This window comes from Triturus cristatus, chromosome 4_1, assembly GCF_964204655.1.
Source record: "Triturus cristatus chromosome 4_1, aTriCri1.1, whole genome shotgun sequence".
Taxonomy (NCBI): Eukaryota; Metazoa; Chordata; class Amphibia; order Caudata; family Salamandridae; genus Triturus; species Triturus cristatus.
Window position 1 is genome coordinate 18513528 of NC_140585.1, and position 20901 is coordinate 18534428.

At 44.8% G+C, this 20901-nt stretch overlaps 1 protein-coding gene across 1 annotated transcript; it reads left to right on the forward strand.

Moving 5' to 3' along the window:
• The first annotated feature begins 19759 nt into the window (after positions 1–19759).
• Positions 19760–20698, forward strand: LOC146839326 (olfactory receptor 5V1-like). Its single transcript, XM_085650777.1, has one exon. It carries the CDS (start codon positions 19760–19762, stop codon positions 20696–20698), a length of 939 nt encoding a protein of 312 aa, XP_085506903.1.
• Positions 20699–20901: the final 203 nt, after the last annotated feature.

Below are 20901 nucleotides of genomic sequence, written 5' to 3' on the forward strand. Positions count from 1 at the left end.
ATGTTGAGCTGAAGCAGAAACTCCAACCTGGTTCCCCATTTGCAAAGTCTGCAGCTCTGGAAGTAACACCACATCCTCTCCCCTAGGTGCAACATTTAATCAAGTGGTCAACTGGATAAAAAAACATAAAGATTCAAATAATTTTAAAGTTTTGTGTCGCTATTTGAAAACTCAGAAAATATGTCCTCATTTTAGTTTTTTAGAGCACTAACCATAATTTTGATGCCAATAAGACCCTCTCATATATGTAATTTCTAAAGGAAATGCTCTAGGTATTACAGTTTTGATTACATCAAGATGATGTCAGGCGTTCCACACTTTTGTAATAAATATAGAATGTTAGCAATCTAGTTGTTCATTGCGTTACTCTTGAGAGGCAGAGGCCAGGGGCACGGACTCTGAAAATTGAAGGCAGGTAGGAGAGTGCAGAGGCAATAATTTGACCACACTGGGCAGGCAGGAAGGGCAGTGGCAGCACAACAGACTATGGAGGGCAGTGGAAAGGGGGGCATGGGCAACAAACCAACTATACAGGACTGGCAAGAGAGGCTGTGGCAATATAATAGACCAGTGTGGGCAGAAGGAAGAGGCAGTGGTAGAACAACCATAAATGCCAACAGACCCGTTTCAGCCAGGAAACGTCCAATGTTTTTAAGCTCAAATGGGCTTTATTTGACGTGTCTCCTCTCTACAATCTCCTCTTTTTCAATGTAACTCAAAGGGGAAAATCAATACCCCAGTTTTTTTTCAAAATCTCCCTCTTACCAAGTTCAAAATGTTCACAAGTATGGTACATTGGATCATGGTAGGCAGGAGGAATTGGGGTTAGGGACATGGACAAGGATAACAGAGGACAGGAGGGACATGGAGAGGTGCACCAAACTGACACCACAGGGCAGGCATCAGGGTTTGCAGCAGCACAATACACCACACAGGGCATGCGGGACGGGAGTGCAGCACAACAATCCATAGAAAGCAATAGGGAGGGCACAGGACCATGCACAGGGACAACAGAGAACAGAGGGGAAAGAGGCAATGGTAGCTGGCTGACCATAATGGACAGACAGGAGAGAAAGCTTCAGCATAACAGACCATAAAGGGCAGGAGGGACGGATCAGGGGTATTACAATGGAACAGACAAGCCAGGCGGGAGGAAATAGGGGTCTGCACATGGAAACAGTGGGCTGGGGGCAAGGGAGCAGGGCAGGAGCAGCATGATGACCAGGGAGGTCAGGCAGGATGGGCACTAGAAACAAGACACACCATGAAGAGCAACAGTGAGTCTATGATGGCATACACACAGACCATGAAGGGAAGGTGGGAGGGGGTCAGGGGCAGCTAGCTGACCACACAGGGAAGGTGGGAGGGGCCATGGCAGCACAGAAGACCATGCATGGCAAGTGGGAGGGTTAGTGGCAGCACAATGGCTATGATGGGCAAGAAGGAGGGTGTAGGGGCACGCACGAAGGGCCATGAAGGATAGAAGGGAGAGTCAGGACCTGGGCACAGAAAAGAGAGTTCAGGGGAAGGGGCCTCACAACAGACCACGCGGGGCAGGCAGGAGGAGCAGTTGCAGCACAAAAGACCAGGGAGGGCAGAAGGGTGTGGCAGTACAATGGACCATGTAGGACAGGAGGAAGAGGATAGGGGCATGGCATGTGGACAGGCAGGGTGGAGGTGGCAGGGACAGGTTACAGTCATCTGACAATGCTAGGCAGGTGGGAGGGGATTGGCAGCTCAACAGAACACTCAGAGTAGATAGGAGTGGCAGGTCCATGGAACATGGTGGGCAAAAAGGATGGAGCAGGGGCATGCACAAAGACATCGGAGGGCAGGGGGAAGGAGAATAGGGGCAGCAAGCTAAGCACAGAGGCTAAGCAGGAGGTCAATGATGGGCCATAGAATTGGGCAATGGAGGGCAGGAGGAGTGGACTGGTACATCATGCTAAATGTAGGGCAGTGGCAGCACATCAGACCATGCATGGCAGGAGGGAGGAGGCTAGCCCACGGATTCAGACAACAGAGGATAGGGAGGAGGTGGATGGGGCAGCAAGCTAACTGTTCAGAGAAGGTGGGTATTAGGAAGTTTATTGTTTTTAAAACGTGTGTCTGTGCGAACTACTTAAAATCTGAACAAGTATGCAGCATAATCTCACTTTTATTCAGGAAGAAGAGGACGTTTGTGACTGTGACTTCGGGCTCCCTTGGCAGAAACACCACCTGACCCTCCACCCCTATCGCATAGTCTTGAGAGCACGATTGAAAATGAAAACTAGATATAGTATATGGTATAAACTATGCACCAAAAAGTGTGATATAAGATGAACCGGGGCGTGAAATATAATATGAAATACATTGTGCGCAATGACAGATTCATTGGAGAGCGCGAGATAGCACAGGCACTAGCGCGTGCTTTGCGATATGCGCCTTGGAGTGTAATATGCACAGGGCAGTGTTGTGTAACCTAACTAGTCTCTAAAGTTGTAATATAAAATATGTGCTGGGGAGTGTAACGTTGCATATGCACTGTGACAAAGATATGGATCCCAGATTCTAATATGTATGGCATAGCGCTGTGCGTTATAACATAGGCATCGAGGAAGGCACGTTAGATGGGGCAATATAACCCGTGCGAAGACAAGTGTGGCATGACATATTCACGGGGTGGTGTTACAGTGCACATTGGCTAGAGAGTGTCATAGCATACGCACTAGCTGGTGGAATACAACACAGAGATGTGTGGCACTCGGCGGGCACTGGTGGGTGTAACACGGCATTGGGCTCAGCCAGGAGCACACTGTGACTCTCAAGTGAGTTTCGTCTCCTTTCCAGAGAGTAAAATAAAAAGTATTACACATCCGGTGGTGGATGTGTGTTTTATTAACCGTGAGGGGGGTTTCTTGCATAGTTTGGTCGAATTTTTGTCAAATCCCCTTTGAATGGCTTGATGTGCGTGTGTATTAAATGTGCCCGTCAATAGCAACCCATGTTTGTATAAATAAACAACAAGGGTGTCTACTTGGAGAGTACCCACCAGTGGGGGCGCCGGGATTAAGCACGGTAGGGCGTCAGACACGTCAGAGTTTCACTAGCGGTGTAAATACATTCCACGTGGATTCATTGTATGCATAGTCGCCTTTTAATGAATATCACGCAAATTGTCATCGTGATTGGTACATATGGTTTGTCCAGCATGTCCTAGGTGTTTCTATAAATATATATTTTTTTAAAATAATAAAAAACAAAGGCAGGCCCAGGGGGATGGGGTCCCCGGGGCCATAAGTGGCCTGAGGAGGGGGGCAACGCAGCCCCCCTCCTTAAGAATAAAAAAAAAGGCCATGACCCCGGGGTGATTAAGGCCTTGGGAGGGCCAAATTAATTATTTTCAACAAAATAAATTAGGGTGCAGGCCCTGGGGGATGGGGTCCCCAGGGCCAATAAATTAGAAAAAGAAGGGGGGCCACACAGCCCTCCTTCTTAAAAAAATAAAATAAATAAAAGACCGGCATCGCGCCGGTGGCCACGGCCCCTTATTGCAGCACTCTGCAAACGCACCCCCTGGCCAGTTGTAAGTTGGGGAATTAATTCTCCTTCAATACTGAGGGTTCCTGAGGGCCAACTAGCCCAACAGGAATCTCCAGTATGCGCCAGGGAGCTGCGTTGCAGACAGGTGTTCTGAGGCCACACCCTTTTTTACACCTCTATGCAACGCAGCTCTGTGGCTCTTACTGGAGGTACCTAGTGGGCTATTTTGCCCCTAGGGACCCTCAGGATTCAAGGGGACTTAATCTCCCAACTTAAAAAATGGATGCAGTGCGTGTTTACACAGTGGGGAAGGGAGGGGATGGGGCCTGAGGTGACGTGTGCAAACACGCCCTATGGCGCATTTTAAGTTGGGGAATTGATTCCCCTTCAATCCTGAGGGCCCCTGGGGGCTAACTAGCCCACCAGGTGCTTCCTGTAAGTGCCACTGAGCTGCGTTGTAGAGAGGTGGTCCAGGCCGTGCCATTTTTTACACCTCTCTGCAACACAGCTCTGTGGCGCTTACTGGAGGTACCTAGTGGGCTAGTTGGACCCGAGGGACCCTCAGGATTCAAATGAACTTAATCTCCCAACTAAAAACGGCCACAGGGCGTGTTTACACAGTGGTGAAGGGAGAGGACGGGTCCTGAGTTAACGTGTGCAAACACGTCCTGTGGCACGTTTTACGTTTGGGAAATAATTCCCCTTCAATCCTGAGGGACCCTGGGGGCCAACTAGCCCACCAGGTGCTTCCAGTAAGCGCCACTGCACTGCATTGCAGAGAGGTGGTCTAGGCTGTGCCCCTTTTTACACCTCTCTGCAACGCAGCTCTGTGGCGCTTACTGGAGGTACCTAGTGGGCTAGTTGGACACTAGGGACCCTTAGGATTCAAATGAACTTAATCTCCCAACCTAAAACGGCCACAGGGTGTGTTTACACAGTGGGGAAGGGAGGGGATGGGGCCTGAGGTGACGTGTGCAAACACGCCCTGTGGCGCGTTTTAAGAGGTAGTTTTAATCTCCTGCCCTCTTATATACTATGGGCTTACAGAGGAGGTCATGCTAATCACAGGGGGACCCCAATGCTTAGTGTTCCCTAGTGTATGTAGGTGTTTTCACTGTATTCTGAGTGTCTTTTAGCATAGCACTGGCTCTAGGACTGGTTAGTCAGACTCAGTTACCACCAGTATCCGTCTGAAAAAGTTGAGGGTGCAGGCTGATTTTGCAACAAGGCTTCTTTCTGCTCTTCTGTTTGTTCTTTCTGCACGTTATCCTTCTTCCTGCACTTTTCTTCGTCTTTGAGGATTTCTGTTGCTTCTTTCTGCATTTCCTTTTTTTCTTTTTGTGCGTTTTTTCTTCTTTCTTCACATGTCCTATCTCTGTAGGCATAGTTAGAAAATAGCATTTAAAAAACCTTTGAAATTCACTGAAAAAACCATAGGTTTCAGGCACGTTACAGTTAGGAATTAGCATTTAAAAAACCTTAGATATTCACTGAAAAAACCATAGGTTTCAGGGGCGTTATAGATAGCTGGACTTTTCACTCGTACAAAACCATTGTAATTCCCCCGTTATAGTTAGTTCAGCTAACTATAACTCGCGCGCCTGCAATGCACTGCTGATGACATCAAATATTACATCACTCATGACATGGTCAGTGACATCACTCATGACATCACTGATGACATCTCAAATGACATCACTGATGACATCACTGATGACATCATCCTTGTGATAGAGTGGCAGACCTCCTCTCCCCCTAATATAATCTTTGATACACACATTCAAAAATAGAAACTAACATTTTCAAAACAATGGACATACCAATACCAGTTACAACAACCTATTCAGTAATTCTAAGATCCACATACACATCCACTCATTCACCAACAGTCCTATACAGTCACTCATACATGTACTCACTCATCATATGTACACATACACCTATACATCCTGTTACAGAATGCCACTCATCCATAGAGTTACTCACACACATAGTCACTCATGCTAATAAAGAATCAAACATCCATGTACTTGCATATACAGTTATGCACATACCACCACACTTACTTCTACAGAAACTTACACATAATTAGGGCCTCATGTAGGTAGCTAAATACCGGTCGGTAATGGCCGAAATTCGGTAAATATTCCGTTATCGACCGGTATTTAGCTATTTGAGATGTAGGAGGCATAATTTCAGGATTCGGTAAATTACCGAATCGGTAAAATACCGATTCGGTAAATACCGAATCCTGAAATCATATGTAGGGAGCACTCTAAAGAGTGAAAATTAGTATTAAGAATTCGTTATTTACCACCAAATACAGGTTGGTGATAAATAACGAATACCTTGCAAAAAGTTATATTTTGCAGATTTAAGAGTGCCATGTGGCAGACATACATGCCCTTAGGGCATGTATGTGCGCCACATGTGCACACATCCAAGATTCAGGGGTGCAACAGGGTGTCAATGTGACACCCTGCCACCCTTGAATATGCTCCCCCATTACCGAATCGGTATTTACCGAATCGGTAATGGTGACTGGCTTCCCATTGATTTCTATGGGCCTCCAGGCCCATAAGAATCAATGGGAAGGTATGCCTCATTACCGAATCGGTAAATACCGATTCATAATTACCGAATGTTTCCGATTCGGTAAAATTTACCGAATTATTACCTACATCACATTTACCGATTCATAAATACCGAATCGGTAAAATTCCGTATTTATGAATCGGTAAATGTGATGCTACCTACATATGGCCCATGGTCTTTTAAACAATCACTTATAGAAACACATACTTATTCATACAGGAACTCTTCCAATCTCTCACTCTCACATATACTCACTTATATACACCAATAGTCACATATACTAGTTTAAAACATATGTAGTTACTCATAAAGACACTATTGAGACAGTCAGTCACTCGCTAACACACCCATGCACACACTCATCCACCTATACAGTCCTGCACACATGCTGTCTTCAACACATACAAACAATGAGTCACTCATTCATGCACCTATGCACTACATAATACCCCCCACCGAACCATACAGACACTAAGACACTCATACTGATACTCAAAAAAACAACTAATAACCTATATAGACACTCATGTAGCTACTCACCAACCCATGCAGCCACTTATACACAAAGTGAGAGACTGAGAGACAGATATTTACGTATTTAAACATTACTCACTAAACCATGTATTCACTAAGATACACTTAATCAGTCAGTTATACAATCAATTTTTCAAAAACAAATCATCCATTTAGACAGTTACCATGTATTCTTCCATCTACCTTGCGATATACATATATAAAACATATGAAATTTTCAGAAAAACACACATTCACTGGATGATGTCATCAGTGATGTCATCAGTTATGTCATTTGAGATGTCATTAGTGATGTCATGAGTGATGTCACTGACCATGTCATGAGTGATGTAATATGTGACGTCATCAGCAGTGCATTGCGGGCGCGCAAGTTATAGTTAGCTGAACTATGAACTATGAACAGTGAATTTCTAAGGTTTTTTAAATGCTAATTCCTAACTATAACGTGCCTGAAACCTATGGTTTTTCAGTGAATATATATATATATTTAGTATACTATGTATACATGTGAAAATGTGTCGGTCCACCTGTTTACATCGATGGCACGGAAAAAATGGGTGGAACTGACGTCAGCATGCCGACGAGGTCCTCTTATGGCTCCTATGACGTCACACGGTATTTGGGTAGTATAGGGGGTCATGCTGGGGGCGCTGTTTTAGGGTTTAGGGTAGTGCAGTGGTGTTTGGGTAGTGTAGCGGGTCGTGCCGGGGGCGCTGTTTTAGGGTTTAAGGTAGTGCAGTGGTGTTCGGGGAGTGTACGGGGTTGTGCTGGGGGTAGCATTTCAGGGTTTAGGGCAGTGCAGTGGTGTTCGTGCAGTGTAGGGGTTCGTACTGGGGTAGTGTTTTAGGGTTCAGGGCAGTGCAACGGTGTTTGTGTAGTGGGCAGCGCATGCGATGCGTCGCTAGGCGAGACCTAAAAAGCATTGCACCAAGATGGCTGCCAACACTTCCTGGATTGAAATGTTGGCAGCCAATTAGCTCGTGCTTGTGTAGTTAGGTCCTGCCCAGATATGTAAAGATTTTTTTCCTTTAATATCTCGGAAACTACTGAACTGATTTATACCATTTAAAAAAAAAGTCACTTTATGAACCAAGCACTACCTTTTTGCTAAATTTGGTGTAATTCCGTTCAGCAGTTTCAGCTATAACGGTGTCTAAATTTTCCAATGGGAAATTGATTTTTTTTACCTCTATTTTTTTAACACGTTTTGGGACCCCCCTTTTTTCTCAGCCCCCACTTGACGAATCACCCCGAAACTTTCAGGATAGGAGCTGACTAGACCAAGTTTTGAAAATTTTGCGAAGATTCGTCAACTGGCGCCAAAGTTATTGGGAAAAGAAAAAACACTTTTCCTATGGAAACTAGGTCCTAACTACAACTATCTACTGGCGACCGCCAGTAGATAATATTACCTACTGGCTGTAATGTAGGTAGTTATAGTTAGGACCTTGCTTCCATTCAAAAAGCGTTTTTCTTTTCCCAATATCTTTGGCAGAGTTTGACGAATCTTCTCGAAAATTTCAAAACGAATTATTTTCTCAGGTCAGCTTCTGTCTTGAACGTTTGGGATGATAAGTCAAGCCGGGGCCGAGAAAAAAGGGGGAGTGGTCCCAAAACGCGCTTTCTCCATGTTCCTTTCCATAGGAACTTTAGACACGGCAACAGCCCAAACTGCTGAACGGAATTTTACCAAATTTGGCAAAAAGGTATATCGATATCTGAAGGCCAAGTAGGATTCGCGAACCATCCCAAGCATGAGCTTCATTTTGATTGGCTGTCAAAACTCCAAACCAGGAAGAGTTGGCAGCCATCCTGTGACTCGGTTTTACAGTAAAAACAGTCAAAAAAATAAAAAATCAAGATAAGGGGGCAGGGTAGAAACACCCTTAACCTCTTGGCCTGCGCAGGGGGTCCCACAGGGACACCCAGCCCCTAATAAATCATTAAAAGGTGCACGAATCCTGCCGAAATAAAAGAAAACAAAGCTTGGTCTCCCGTGCTTTGTTTAATTAAGCCCCTGGATGGGCCAGGTCCCAGGAGACGGGGAGCCGGCAGGGACGTTGGAGACATTGGGTCCCCATCAAGGAGGCCAGGCCCCAGGGGATGGGGTTCCCAGGCCAAGAGTCGCCCTGTGAAGGGGGGCAACTCGGCCCCCCTTTCATTTAGATTTTTTTTCCTTTTTTTTAAAAAACATATAAGGACCGGCCCCTGGGGATGGGATCGCCGGGCCAAAATTGGCCTAAGGAGGGGGGCCACGTGGACCCCCTACAAACTTATTAAAATAAAGTCTGGGCAGGCCCAAGGTGATGGGGTCCCGGGGCTAAAAGTGGCCCAGGGAAGGGGGGGGCCACACCGCCACCCTTATTTGAAAAAAGTTTTTGCCGAGCCCCAGGGGATGAGGTCCCAGGGCCCAAAGGGTTAATGGAAGGGGGAGCACACAGCCCTCCTTCCTAAAATAAATAAAAAACAAAAGAAACCGGGCAACTCGCTGGATGACCTACCCCTCCCTGCACACCTATGCAAACGTTCCTCATGGCGCGTTCTGGGTTGGGGGATTATGTCCCCTTGAATCCTGAGGGTCCCTGGGGGTTAACTAGCCCACCAGGTACCTCCAGTAAGCCCCACACAGTGGGGTTGCTGAGAGGTGGTCCGTGGCCACGCACCTTTTTACATCACTCTGCATATGCGCCTCTTGGTGAACTGCTGTTGGGGCAAGGAGGTCCCCTTGTCCCCCAACCAAGAGCATGGCAGGATGCGCATTTGCACAGTGGTGGAAAAAGAGGGTGTGGTCTGTGTCCACCTCTCAGCAATCCCACTATCTGGGGCTTACTGAGGTATCAGGTAGGCTAGTTGGCTCCTAAGGACCCCCAGCAGCAAAGGAGACTTTAACCCCCACTCCAGAGCGCACCAGAGAGCGTGTTTGCAGAATGGTGGGCAAAGGGAATGTGACCTGCTATGAGTACTTACCAATGCTGCTGTGTGGGACTTACAGCAGGTAATAGAAGGGGTAGTTGGCCCCCATGGAAGTCCTTTAGGGCCAACTACCTCTCCTGTTTAACTCCGGTAAGTCCCACACAGTGGTATCGCTAAGAGGTCTTCAGAGACCACGCCCCCCTTTTCTCCACCACTCTGCAAACGCACCTCCTGGCAAACTACGGGTTGGGGGGTGAAGTCTGCTTTACTCCTGAGGGACTTTGGGGGCCACAAAACCCTGCTGGTACCTCCTGTAAGTCGTACACAGCGGAATTCCTGAGCACTGGGTGGAGGTCCAGCCTCCTTTCTCCACCACTCTGCAAACACGACTACCAGTTAAAGAACCATTTGTAATGTAATAGGTCTTGCATTTGCAAGAGTTAGAGCTATTGGTGTTGTAAATGTAAATGTTTTTTACTAATGTTTTTTGGACTGGAGTGGATGTACATTGTGTGTAGTGGAATTATATGGTATGTTGTGCAGTGTAATTATGTGGATAGAAAGTATGTGGTATTTAGTACATAGGAATTATGTAGAGTGAGATTATGTGTTATAGAGAGTAATTATGTGGTATGGTAGTGTGTGTAGTGGAGTGGTAACCTCAGGATTAGTCTTCCTCGTTTCCATAGAAGCTAAACTATGAACTCACTGAGACAAAAAAAGAAGGATTCACTGAGGAGCACTTCTGGACCCTAGTCAGAGGTAGGCCTGGGCTAAAATTCCGTTCCGCTCGCGGAAATTGCGATAATTTGATATTTTCGCGTTCCGCGGAGAGCGCGAAAATGTCAACATTTCCGCAATCCGCATTTTACCGGAATTTTTTGCTTGCTCGCGCTGTAAAATAATACATTCTCGGGTGCGCGCGATCGCCTTACCTGAATCCACGCATTGGCCAACGAGTTTTCCCGATCCGGTCGCGTTCCTCACGAGATGTTGGATTGTTGGTAGCCATTTGCGCTGTCTCGTGACAGTTTGCGCCCGCAGTAACGTCATTCATCACGCGATCACGATTTTCTTCTCGCGATCATGCACCGCGAGACAAAAGAAAACAAGATGGCCGCGCCCACGAGCAACTGCATGGGTAAGTTGGCGAGCCGCGACCACGCAGAAAATACCGCAAACGGGCGGGAAAAAAAACTTTTGCATCTTCGCGATATTGCCGCGTGTTTGCAGAGATTTTTAACATTTTCGAGATAATTTGCGAAAGTGAATTTCACAAATTCCGCCCACCCCTAGACAGAGGTATGAGCTGCTGGAATTATGTGAGTGTTTGGCTACACCGACTTTCGCACAATTATACATTTTCCGAATTAGCCACACAATCCATCATCTGCTGCCTATACTGCCGAATTGAACAAAAAAGCAGTGTTTCTAGCTCCAGCGGCTCAAACGTTACCAAAAATGCAGCGACAAGTGTTACAGTGTGGTCGAAGGTCCTATGCAAACCTAGAATGGTCACCTGTTACTTATTGCTAAATGTGGGTGTTAAATTAGTACTAAAGGTGTGCAACCCACTCCTGCTTCTTTCTGCACCTCTCTTGCCTCTTCTATGGACTCATTCTGCAAATTTCTTTCTTTTTCTGCACTTCTTTTGCCTCTTTCTGCAAATCTCTTCTACTTTCTGCAGCTCTTTTGCCTCTTTCTGTACCTCACTTGCTTCTTTGTGCACTCCTGTTGCCCCTTTCTGCACCTCTGTTCCTTCTTTCTGCACGTCTTTTGTTTCTTCTGCACGTCTCTTGCTTCTTTCTGCACCCCTCATGCCTCTTTCCACACTCCTCTTCCCTATTTTTACACCCAGCTCTTTTGCCTCTTTCTGTACCTCACTTGCTTCTTTGTGCACTCCTGTTGCCCCTTTCTGCATCTCTGTAGCTTCTTTCTGCATTCATCTTGCTTTTTTCTACACCTATCTTGCTTCTTTCTGCACCACTTGTGCGTCTTTCTGCAATCCCCATCCCGCTTTTTACACCAATCTTGCTTCTTTCTACACCTCTGTTCCTTGTTTCTGCACTTCTTTTGCATCTCTATGCACCTGTCTTGCTTGTTTCTGCAACCCTCTAGGGACTTTCTCCACGCCTGTTCCACCTTTTTGCATCTCTGTTGCTTCTTTCTCCATCCCTCATCCCTCTTTCTGCACCACTGTTGCTTTTTTCTACACTTCTCTTGCTTCTTTCTGCACCTCTTTCCCTTCTTTCTGCAACCCTTCTGCCTCTTTCTGCACCCATCTTTCCTTTGTCTGCACCCCTCTTGCCTCTTTCTGAACCTCTGTTCCTTCTTTCTGCACTTCTTTTTTTCTTTCTGCAACTCTCTTGCTTCTTTCTGCATGCCTCTTGCTTCTTTTTGGACCCCTCGTGCCTCTTTCACACCCCTCTTCCCTTTTTCTTCACCCCTTGCCTCTTTCTGAACCTCTGTTCCTTCTTTCTGCGCTTCTTTTTTTCTTTCTGCAACTCTCTTGCTTCTTTCTGCACGCCTCTTGCTTCTTTCTGTACCCCTCGTGGCTCTTTCAAACCCCTGTTCCCTCTTTCTTCACCCCTTGCCTCTTTCTGAACCTTTGTTCCTTCTTTCTGCACTTCATTTTTTCTTTCTGAAACTCCCTTGCTTCTCTCTGCACCCCTCTTGCTTCTTTCTGTACCCCTTGTGCCTCTCACACCACTCTTCCCTCTTTGTTCACCCCTCTTGCCTCTTTCTGCACCTCTGTTCCTTTTTTGCACTTCTTTTGTTTCTTTTTCCACCTCTCTTGTTTATTTCAGTATACCTCTAGCCACTTATTCCACCCCACTTCCCCATTTCTGCATCTCTGTTGCTTTTTTATGCATTTCTCTTGCTTCTTTCTGCATCCTTCTTGCTTCTTTGTGCACCACTCATGCTTCTTCCTGCACCCCTCATCCCTCTTTCTGCAGTCCTCTTTCTGCACCCCTCTCGCATCTTTCTGCACCTCTGTTCTTTTTTCTACGTTCCTTTTTTTACTGCACCTTTTGGTTCTTTCTGCACCCCTTCTGCCTCTTTCTGCGCCCCTCTTACCTCTTTCTGCACCTCTGTTCCTGCTTTCTGGACTTCTTGTGTTTTTTTTTGCAGCTCTCATGCTTCTTTCTGCACCCCCTTGCCTCTTTCTCTACCCCTCTTCTCTCTTTCTGCACCCATGTTGCCCCTTGCTGCACCTCTGTTCCTTCTTTCAGCACTTCTTTTTGTTTCTTTCTGCACATCTCTTATTTCCTTCTGCACCCCTCGTGCCTCTTTCTGCATCCCTCTTTTCTTTTTCTGCACCTCTGTTGCTTCTTTCTGCACTTCTTTAGTTTCTTTCTGCAACTCTCTTGCTTCCTTCTGCACACCTCTTGCTTCTTTCTGTACCCCTTGTGCCTCTCACACCACTCTTCCCTCTTTCTTCACCCCTCTTGCCTCTTTCTGCACCTCTGTTCCTTTTTTTGCGCTTCTTTTGTTTCTTTTTCCACCTCTCTTGTTTATTTCAGTATACCTCTAGTCTCTTTCTCCACCCCACTTCCCCCTTTTTGCACCTCTATAGCTTTTTTATGCATTTCTCTTGCTTCTTTCTACATCCCTCGTGCTTCTTTCTGCACAACTCATGCTTCTTTCTGTACCCCTCATCCCTCTTTCTGCAGTCCTCTTGCCTCTTTCTGCACCCTCTCGCATCTTTCTGCACCTCTGTTCTTTTTTCTACACTACCTTTTTTACTGTACCTTTTGCTTCTTTCTGCACCCCTTGTGCCTTTTTCTGCACCCCTCTTACCTCTTTCTGCACCTCTGTTCCTGCTTTCTGAACTTCTTGTGTTTCTTTTTGCAGCTCTCATGCATCTTTCTGGACCCCCTTGCCTTTTTCTCTCCCCCTTGTGTACCTTTCACACCCCTCTTCCCTCTGCACCCCTTGCCAATTTCTCTACCCCTCTCTCTCTTTCTGAACCCCTGTTGCCTCTTTCTGCACCTCTGTTCCTGCTTTTTGAACTTCTTGTGTTTCTTTTTGCAGCTCTCATGCTTCTTTCTGCACCTCTCTTGCTTCTTTCTGCAACCCTCTTGCCTCCTTCTCCGCCGCTCTTCCCGCTTTCTTCATCTCTGTTGCTTCTTTCTGCACTTCTCTTGTCTCTTTCTCTACCCCACTTGCCTCTTTCTGCACCACTCTTCCTTCTTTCTGCATTTATTTTGCTTCTTTCTGCACCCCTCGTGCCTCTTTCTGCACCCCTTTTCCCTCTTTCTGCATCTTTCTTGCCTCTCTCTGCACCTCTGTGCCTTCTTTCACAATTTCTTTTGTTTCTTTCTATAAGTCTATTGCTACTTACTACACCCCCTTTCTTCTTTCTGCACCACTCTTGCTTCTTTCTGCACCCCTATTTTCTCTTTCTGCACCTCTCTTGCCTCTTTCTGCACCTCACTTGCCTCTTTATGGACTTCTCTTGCTTCTTTCTACACCTCTATTGCCTCCCTTTTCTACAGCTCACTTGCTTCTTTCTGTACCCTTCTTGCCTCTTTCTGCATCCCTCTTTCCTCTTTCTGCACCTCTCTTGCGTCTTTCCGCACCCCTGTTCCCTCTTTCTGCACCTTTCCTGCCTGTTTCTGTACATCTCTTACCTTTTTCTGTACCTCTCTTGCCTCTTTCTGCACCTCTGTTGGTTATTTTTGCACTTCTCTTGCTTCTTTCTGTTGTTTATATTGTTTCTTTCTGTACTTTTCTTGCTTCTTTCGTACCCCACTTGCCTCTTTCTGCACCCCTCTAGCCTCTTTCTGCGTCTCTTTTGCTTGTTTCTGCTCTTTGCATCTTTCTGTGCCCTCATGCCCCCTTCTGCACCTCTGGTGTTTCTTACTGCACTGCTCTTGCTTCTTTATACACCGCTCTTGCAAATTTCTGTACCCCTCTTCCCTCCTTGGCACCCCTTCTCTCTTTGTGCACCCCTGTTCCCTCTTTCTGCACCACTTCTGCCTGTTTCTGCACCTCTGCTGCCTCTTTCTGAACTTCTCTTGCCTCTTTCTGCACCTGTTGCTTCTTTCTGCACTTCTCTTGCCTCTTGCTGTACCTCTCTTACCTCTTTCTGCACCTCTGGTGCTTCTTTATGTACTTCTCTTGGTCCTTTATGTACCTCTCTTGCTTCTTTCGGCACACACAGGGCTAACTTTAGACTGACCTCAGGCTCAGCAGTGCACACATGCATGTGCAGAAAATGGCTGCTGGCCTCTAAACTGCCATGTCCTATTATATGCTAGGGACTTAGAGGTAGTTTTAATCCCCTGTCCTATTATGTACTAGGGCCTTACAGGGGAGGTCATGCCAATCACAGGGGTACCCCAACCCAAAGTGTACCCTAGTGTATGTAGGTATGTTTACTGTATTCTTAGTGTCCTTCAGCATAGCACTGGCTTCAGGCCCGTTAAGGCAGAGTCCAGGGTCAGTCAGAGTCAGTTACCACTAGTACCAGTCATCAAAAAGTTGGGGTGTGCCCAGGGCACAGAGGATGACTTTGCAACAAGGCCTCTTTCTGTACTTCTGTTGGTTCTTTCTGCATTTCTCTTGCTTCTTTCTGCACCTTTCTTCCTCTTGCTACACATGTCCTATCTCTGTAGGTATAGTTGGAAATTAGCATTTAAAAAAACCTTAGAAATTCACTGAGAAAACCATAGGTTTCAGGGATGTTATAGTTAGAAAATAGCATTTAAAAATCCTTTGAAATTCACTGAAAAAAACATAGGTTTCAGGGCTGATATAGGTAGAAATTAGCATTTAAAAAACCTTAGACATTCACTGAAAAATCCACAGGTTTCAGGGACAGTTTAGTTAGTTGGACATTTCACTTGTACAAAACCTGAGAAATTTGGCTGTTATAGTTAGTTGAGCTAACTATATCTCCGCCCCCGTAATGCACTGCTGATGCCATCACATAATACATAATTTATGACATGGTCAGTGACATCTTTTTCGTGGTCTTAGTCTTCTTATGGAAAATGGGCTTTGTTTGACCACCATAACTACTCTGCTTACGATTGTAACATCTCTTTCCCTGGGCATAGAGGGATTCCTTTCCCTTCTTGTATTGAGTTACTTAGTGGGGCTGATGCTTCCCAGACTTCTTGCAGTATGTCCTTAGAGTTTTCAAGACATTCACCATCTTGCCAGCAACAGCAGACCAAAGAAATATATTACTTTGATTTAAAGAAACAGGCAACTAGCCAAAGGAAATAGAGGACCAGGTAGCCTGTGATTCTTTGAGAAATAATAATAAAGAGAGTGTATTATTCAAGAAATTATTAGTATATTATATTATCATTGTTCTAAATCTTTGTAGATGTTTTAGAGACAATATGTCCAGAAAGATTAAACATATTCAAACATAGCTGGCATCTTTCCTCAAGGGGAGGGGGTCAGGAGGTGTGGTACCATCCCTACTCGGCCATGTCCCACAAGCTGAAGGTTGTTGTCACTCAGGGCGCTGCCCTGAGCCCAACTTTGTTCAATATCTACCTCACACCTTTAGCTACTTTGGTTGAATCCTTAGGGGCGAAAATGTTGTCTTATGCTGGTGACACCCAGCTGCTGTTCATGTGGAAGAACTATAATCCCTGCCCAGGCAAGTTAATTAGTACTTGCCTCTCAGCAGTATTTGGGAGGCTGTCTGTGAACCAACTTAAATGTAATGCCGGAAAGACAAAGCTGCTTTTCTTTGGTTCAGATGCAGAGACACCCTTGCAGTCCTTCTGTCCACCGGATACCCTCCTCTTATTAAAAGTCAAGTGGTGAAAAACTTGGGCTTTAAATGTGATAGTCAATTGCTATTCCATACCAAAGTAGATTTGGTAGTGGGAACCTGCTTTGCCCTCCTGCGACTTCTTGGAAGTTTCTGTTCCAATTGTCCCTACAAGCCAGACAACAAGTGTTTCAAGCCCTGAACATTTCACATCTTGACAATGGGAGCGGCCTTTACTTAGGCATGCCTAAGTACCTGATGGATAGGCTTCAGCCGGTTCAGAATGCAGTGGACCAAACTATTTTTGGGCTCCCCTGGGATACTCTCGTGTCAAGCCTTTTTAGGAGTCTTCATAGGCTGCCCATGTTTCGGAAGAAGCTGAAAACGTAGCTTTTTTACAGCCCATAACTCCTGCTGACACTTTTCGGCAACCAGCACCAGGATACTCCTTGGAGTAGCAGCTGCGCTTTATAAATACCCCAACATAGACATAGACAACGCTATAATTCAGCGGCAGGTAGCTGGAAACAGATAAACTATTAGGAAATCCATTTAAAATTGATTTACACAACTGTTTACATTATTGGTAATCTGAAGAAGTAAAAAAAATGATGTTGTAATTCTGAAAAAGATAGAAACATAGCAGATTGATAAATATCATTAAAATAAAATATTCCAGCATTAATCCAGGATCCCCAAAACATAATATTGTTATGTAATTTATTAAGGGTTATTCCATAAAGAGATCTTTTTTTACACCATTGCGGGTGAATAAAAATGGATCTAATTGAAAAAGTGTTGCTTTAGTGGCTTTTATTATGAGTGAGAATGTCTATGCTGTTGCTAAGTCTAACTATAGTGTATTAAACATAGATAACAAAGCCTGTGAAGGAATTGGCTTTATCAATATTTGCTCAATTCGAATCCATTTGGGAGAAAATAAGGGATCATTTCTTTGAAGCCATAATGACCCAAGCATTCAAATAAAAGCTTTGTGATACTTCTCAAAATCTGGTGAACAAGACCACCAATACATTTAAATACTTCATATTTATCATAAGTGATTTCTGGATTTGTATTGTTTCATATAAAATTAGATATCATCTTATCTATTATGTTAAAGTAAATAGTTGGTAATCCTGGAGGAAGCAGAGATAAATGTACAGTAGCTGAGAACCAACCAATAACTAGGGGTGGGCAGTAAACTCGGCTCCGCCCATGGAGTTCATGGAATTTTTGCAAACCCGCTTAGTTTGGCAAAAACTCTGCCTTGGCCACATAGCAGAGTTTGCGGCACCCACCACTATTTTGAGGCCTGGAAGGAGGGGGGCTGCCTCTCTCCCTCCCTGGCACAAAATCCTCCCTCCGGGCCTGGCTCCAGCCAGTGTGCACATCCAGAGCCACAGAGCTGTCCGAGCTGTCTCCAATCTGTGTGCAGACTTTGGATGAAGGCAGACGGCTGCTCTGCGGGACAGACCCCAAGAACTCTCTATTTTTAGAATCACTGATTTTTATTGCCTAACACCTGCAGGTGAAAAGGTAGCTCTGATCTGATCTATCCTGTCTTAACAGGTTTACTTATGTTATCACAGATATGAAGGAAATGCTTTTCATGGTAATAATGCACAGCACAGCAAACAATACAAGAGGGTCGGTGCACATGGGGAAAACTACAGCAGCAGGATAGTGCCTAGAGGCGATTTGGAGATGTGTCTCCTTAAATTACATTTCAAACCATCAGACAACAAAGTCATAATGTAAGATACACAACATAGGAGAAGATAGTGATTGCATGCCCTTTCTCACTCTATTAAACTTAAACTTGAATCGCCCATAACAGTTTATGAAATTATGCAAGCTATAGGTCTTTTAAAGTAAAAAAAAAGCTATCAGTCCTAAAGGAATGCTCCCAGAATTCTATAAATCATTTTCAAGTCATCTTATCCCACACCTTTCTATTATTTAACAAATTTACTAATACTGATTTAGGTTCTGGATCTTTCACTGAAGCATTAATAAGAGTTCCATCCAAACCTGATAAAGACCATATTTTAGCCGCTAATATAGGCCAATTTTGCTTATGAATCTAGATTTTAAAATGTATGCCAAATTTCTTGTAACAAGACTAACTACAGTCGGTAATGCTCTAATCCAGATCAAACAGGATTTATGGAAGTCAGAAAGTCTGCAAATAACATAAAACTAATAGTTCATGTGCTAAAATGTATTTCTTCTTTGTAATATTCATTTGGCTTACTTGCACTTGACGCTGAAAAAGCTTTTGATAAACTTAATTGACACTTTTTATTTCATAGAATGGAAACTTTTTATTTTTTAATGGTAGGTCCTCACCGTCTTTTAAATTGTTTAGAGGTACACAACAAGGTTGTCCATGTTTTCCTCCATGTTTTCCTTTTCTTTACAAGCCTTATCTTCTAACTCCTATTTGTAGAGGTATGCCTATGCTTATATGCTCCCCTCTCTGTGGTATGGGGTCCTGAAAGAATATCCTGTTATTCCATGTTATAACTATTGCGTCTTAGATATCATTTATAAAAATATCACCCGATATCACGCCATTGGTATTAATAACAGAAAATCTACACCCAATGGGACAATAGTTTCTAAACGATTTGTATAGGACACAGTATTTAAGTCAAGCGATATTTCTGTACACAATATTCTGACAAAAAGTCCATTATATTTAAATAACTTTTTTACCTTCACAACACCTTACACTTCTCTTATCTAGAGATATATACCTAGAGTCCTTCTCTTCTTGGCATAATGCATATCCATGTTTAAAAATCAATCAATAAATCAGAGAAATTGTAAGCGCGTTACTTACCTTTGAGGGTTATTATTTATATATATATTTATGACTAGTTCAGGACGTAAAATCAGAAATAAAGTGCAGAAGAGAGCTGGAAAGTTGGTACAAGGTCCGCAAAAGGACCAAACGTGCCCCAGTACTCTACACAACGACACACATAACTCTGTGTGGTTTTCAGAACAAATTACAAAATACTGCGGCTGTGAGCTCCTGAACTAGGCACATTTCTGCAGCTGTCGCCATCAGAAAATAATGTGACCTGTAGGAATAAGAGTATTTTATGCTTTGCCCAAAGTTATTTGTGAGGCACCTGTCTGGACCTAATACTTGAGATGTTCCTTTAAATCTGGCTAATAATTTCCCTCACTGATCCTTGACATGTCTAAGTGGACTTTCTTTTCTTTTCAATTGGATTAAGATATTGAAAGAGATAAAATCAAGAGCCCTCAACCGAGCAGAACTACATTTGACTGTTTCCCGTCCTTCCATAGGTTTCTATGACCTACCTATACTTTTGTACTCTTGATCACATTGTCAAATACCACACATAATTCTTTCTGCCACTTAATCAGGTAAATTATTTGTGTCTCTTCTTTCCACAGATGAATTCTGGTAAATTTATGGAAAATGAAACCCAAGCTGATGAGTTTGTACTCCTTGGACTTACAGATATTCCCGAGCTGCAGGCTGTGCTGTTCATGGTGTTTCTGCTCATATACATAGCCACTGTCCTGGGGAACTGCACCATCATCACTGTGGCCTGGATGGACCCGCATCTTCACTCCCCAATGTACTTCTTCATTGCAAACCTATCCTTCTTGGACCTCTGCTACAGCTCGGCCACTGTCCCCAAAATGCTGGACCATTTGCTGGTGGAGCGGAAGACCATCTCCTTTGTGGGGTGTGCCCTCCAGATGCTCTTTTTCATGTCTTTTGCTGGCACGGAGGCGCTTCTTCTGGCAGCCATGGCCTATGACCGCTACATTGCAATCTGTCTTCCATTGCAGTACACTGGAGTCATGAGCCAGAGTGTCTGTGACTGGCTCGTGGCTGGCTCCTGGGTTGCTGGCATGGCAGACTCCTTGATACACACCATCCTAGCTTTCCAGTTGTCCTTCTGTGGATCCCGCACTGTCAATCACTTCTTCTGTGACATTGTGCCTGTGCTCCAGCTCTCCTGCAGCAACACAACCCTCAACCAGATAGTGCTTTTGGCCTTCGGTGCCCTGATAGGGATGAGTTCATTTACACTCACCCTGACTTCGTATGTGAAGATTGTGACTGCTGTTCTCAGGATCAACACCACTGAGGGTCGCAGCAGGGTCTTCTCCACCTGCAGCTCCCACCTCCTGGTCGTTATTTTATTCTACGTAACCATCATGTCCACATACCTGAGGCCCGGGTCAAGCTCTGAGCTGGACCAGAACAGCCAGCTAGCTGTCCTCTACGCGGTGGTCACCCCTCTTCTGAACCCGTTTATCTTCAGCCTGAGGAACAAGGCTGTGAAGGAGGCTCTGTGGAGAGTGGGTGGCAGACGGGGAGTGGTCACCCTTAAATAAAGAATGCTGCTTCTGGGCCTAGAATTAAGTGAATGATCTTTTGATGATCACTTGCATTAAAAGAAAATACTGCAGAGATTGAAACTATCAAAACAAGACATCTCCTGCCCATCAATCATTCAATCAGGGATTTGTAGGATGGGGCAAATCAACCATAAGGGCCTCAAGGCACTGGAGTTGCTAGCTGCTTTGTGGTGATCTGT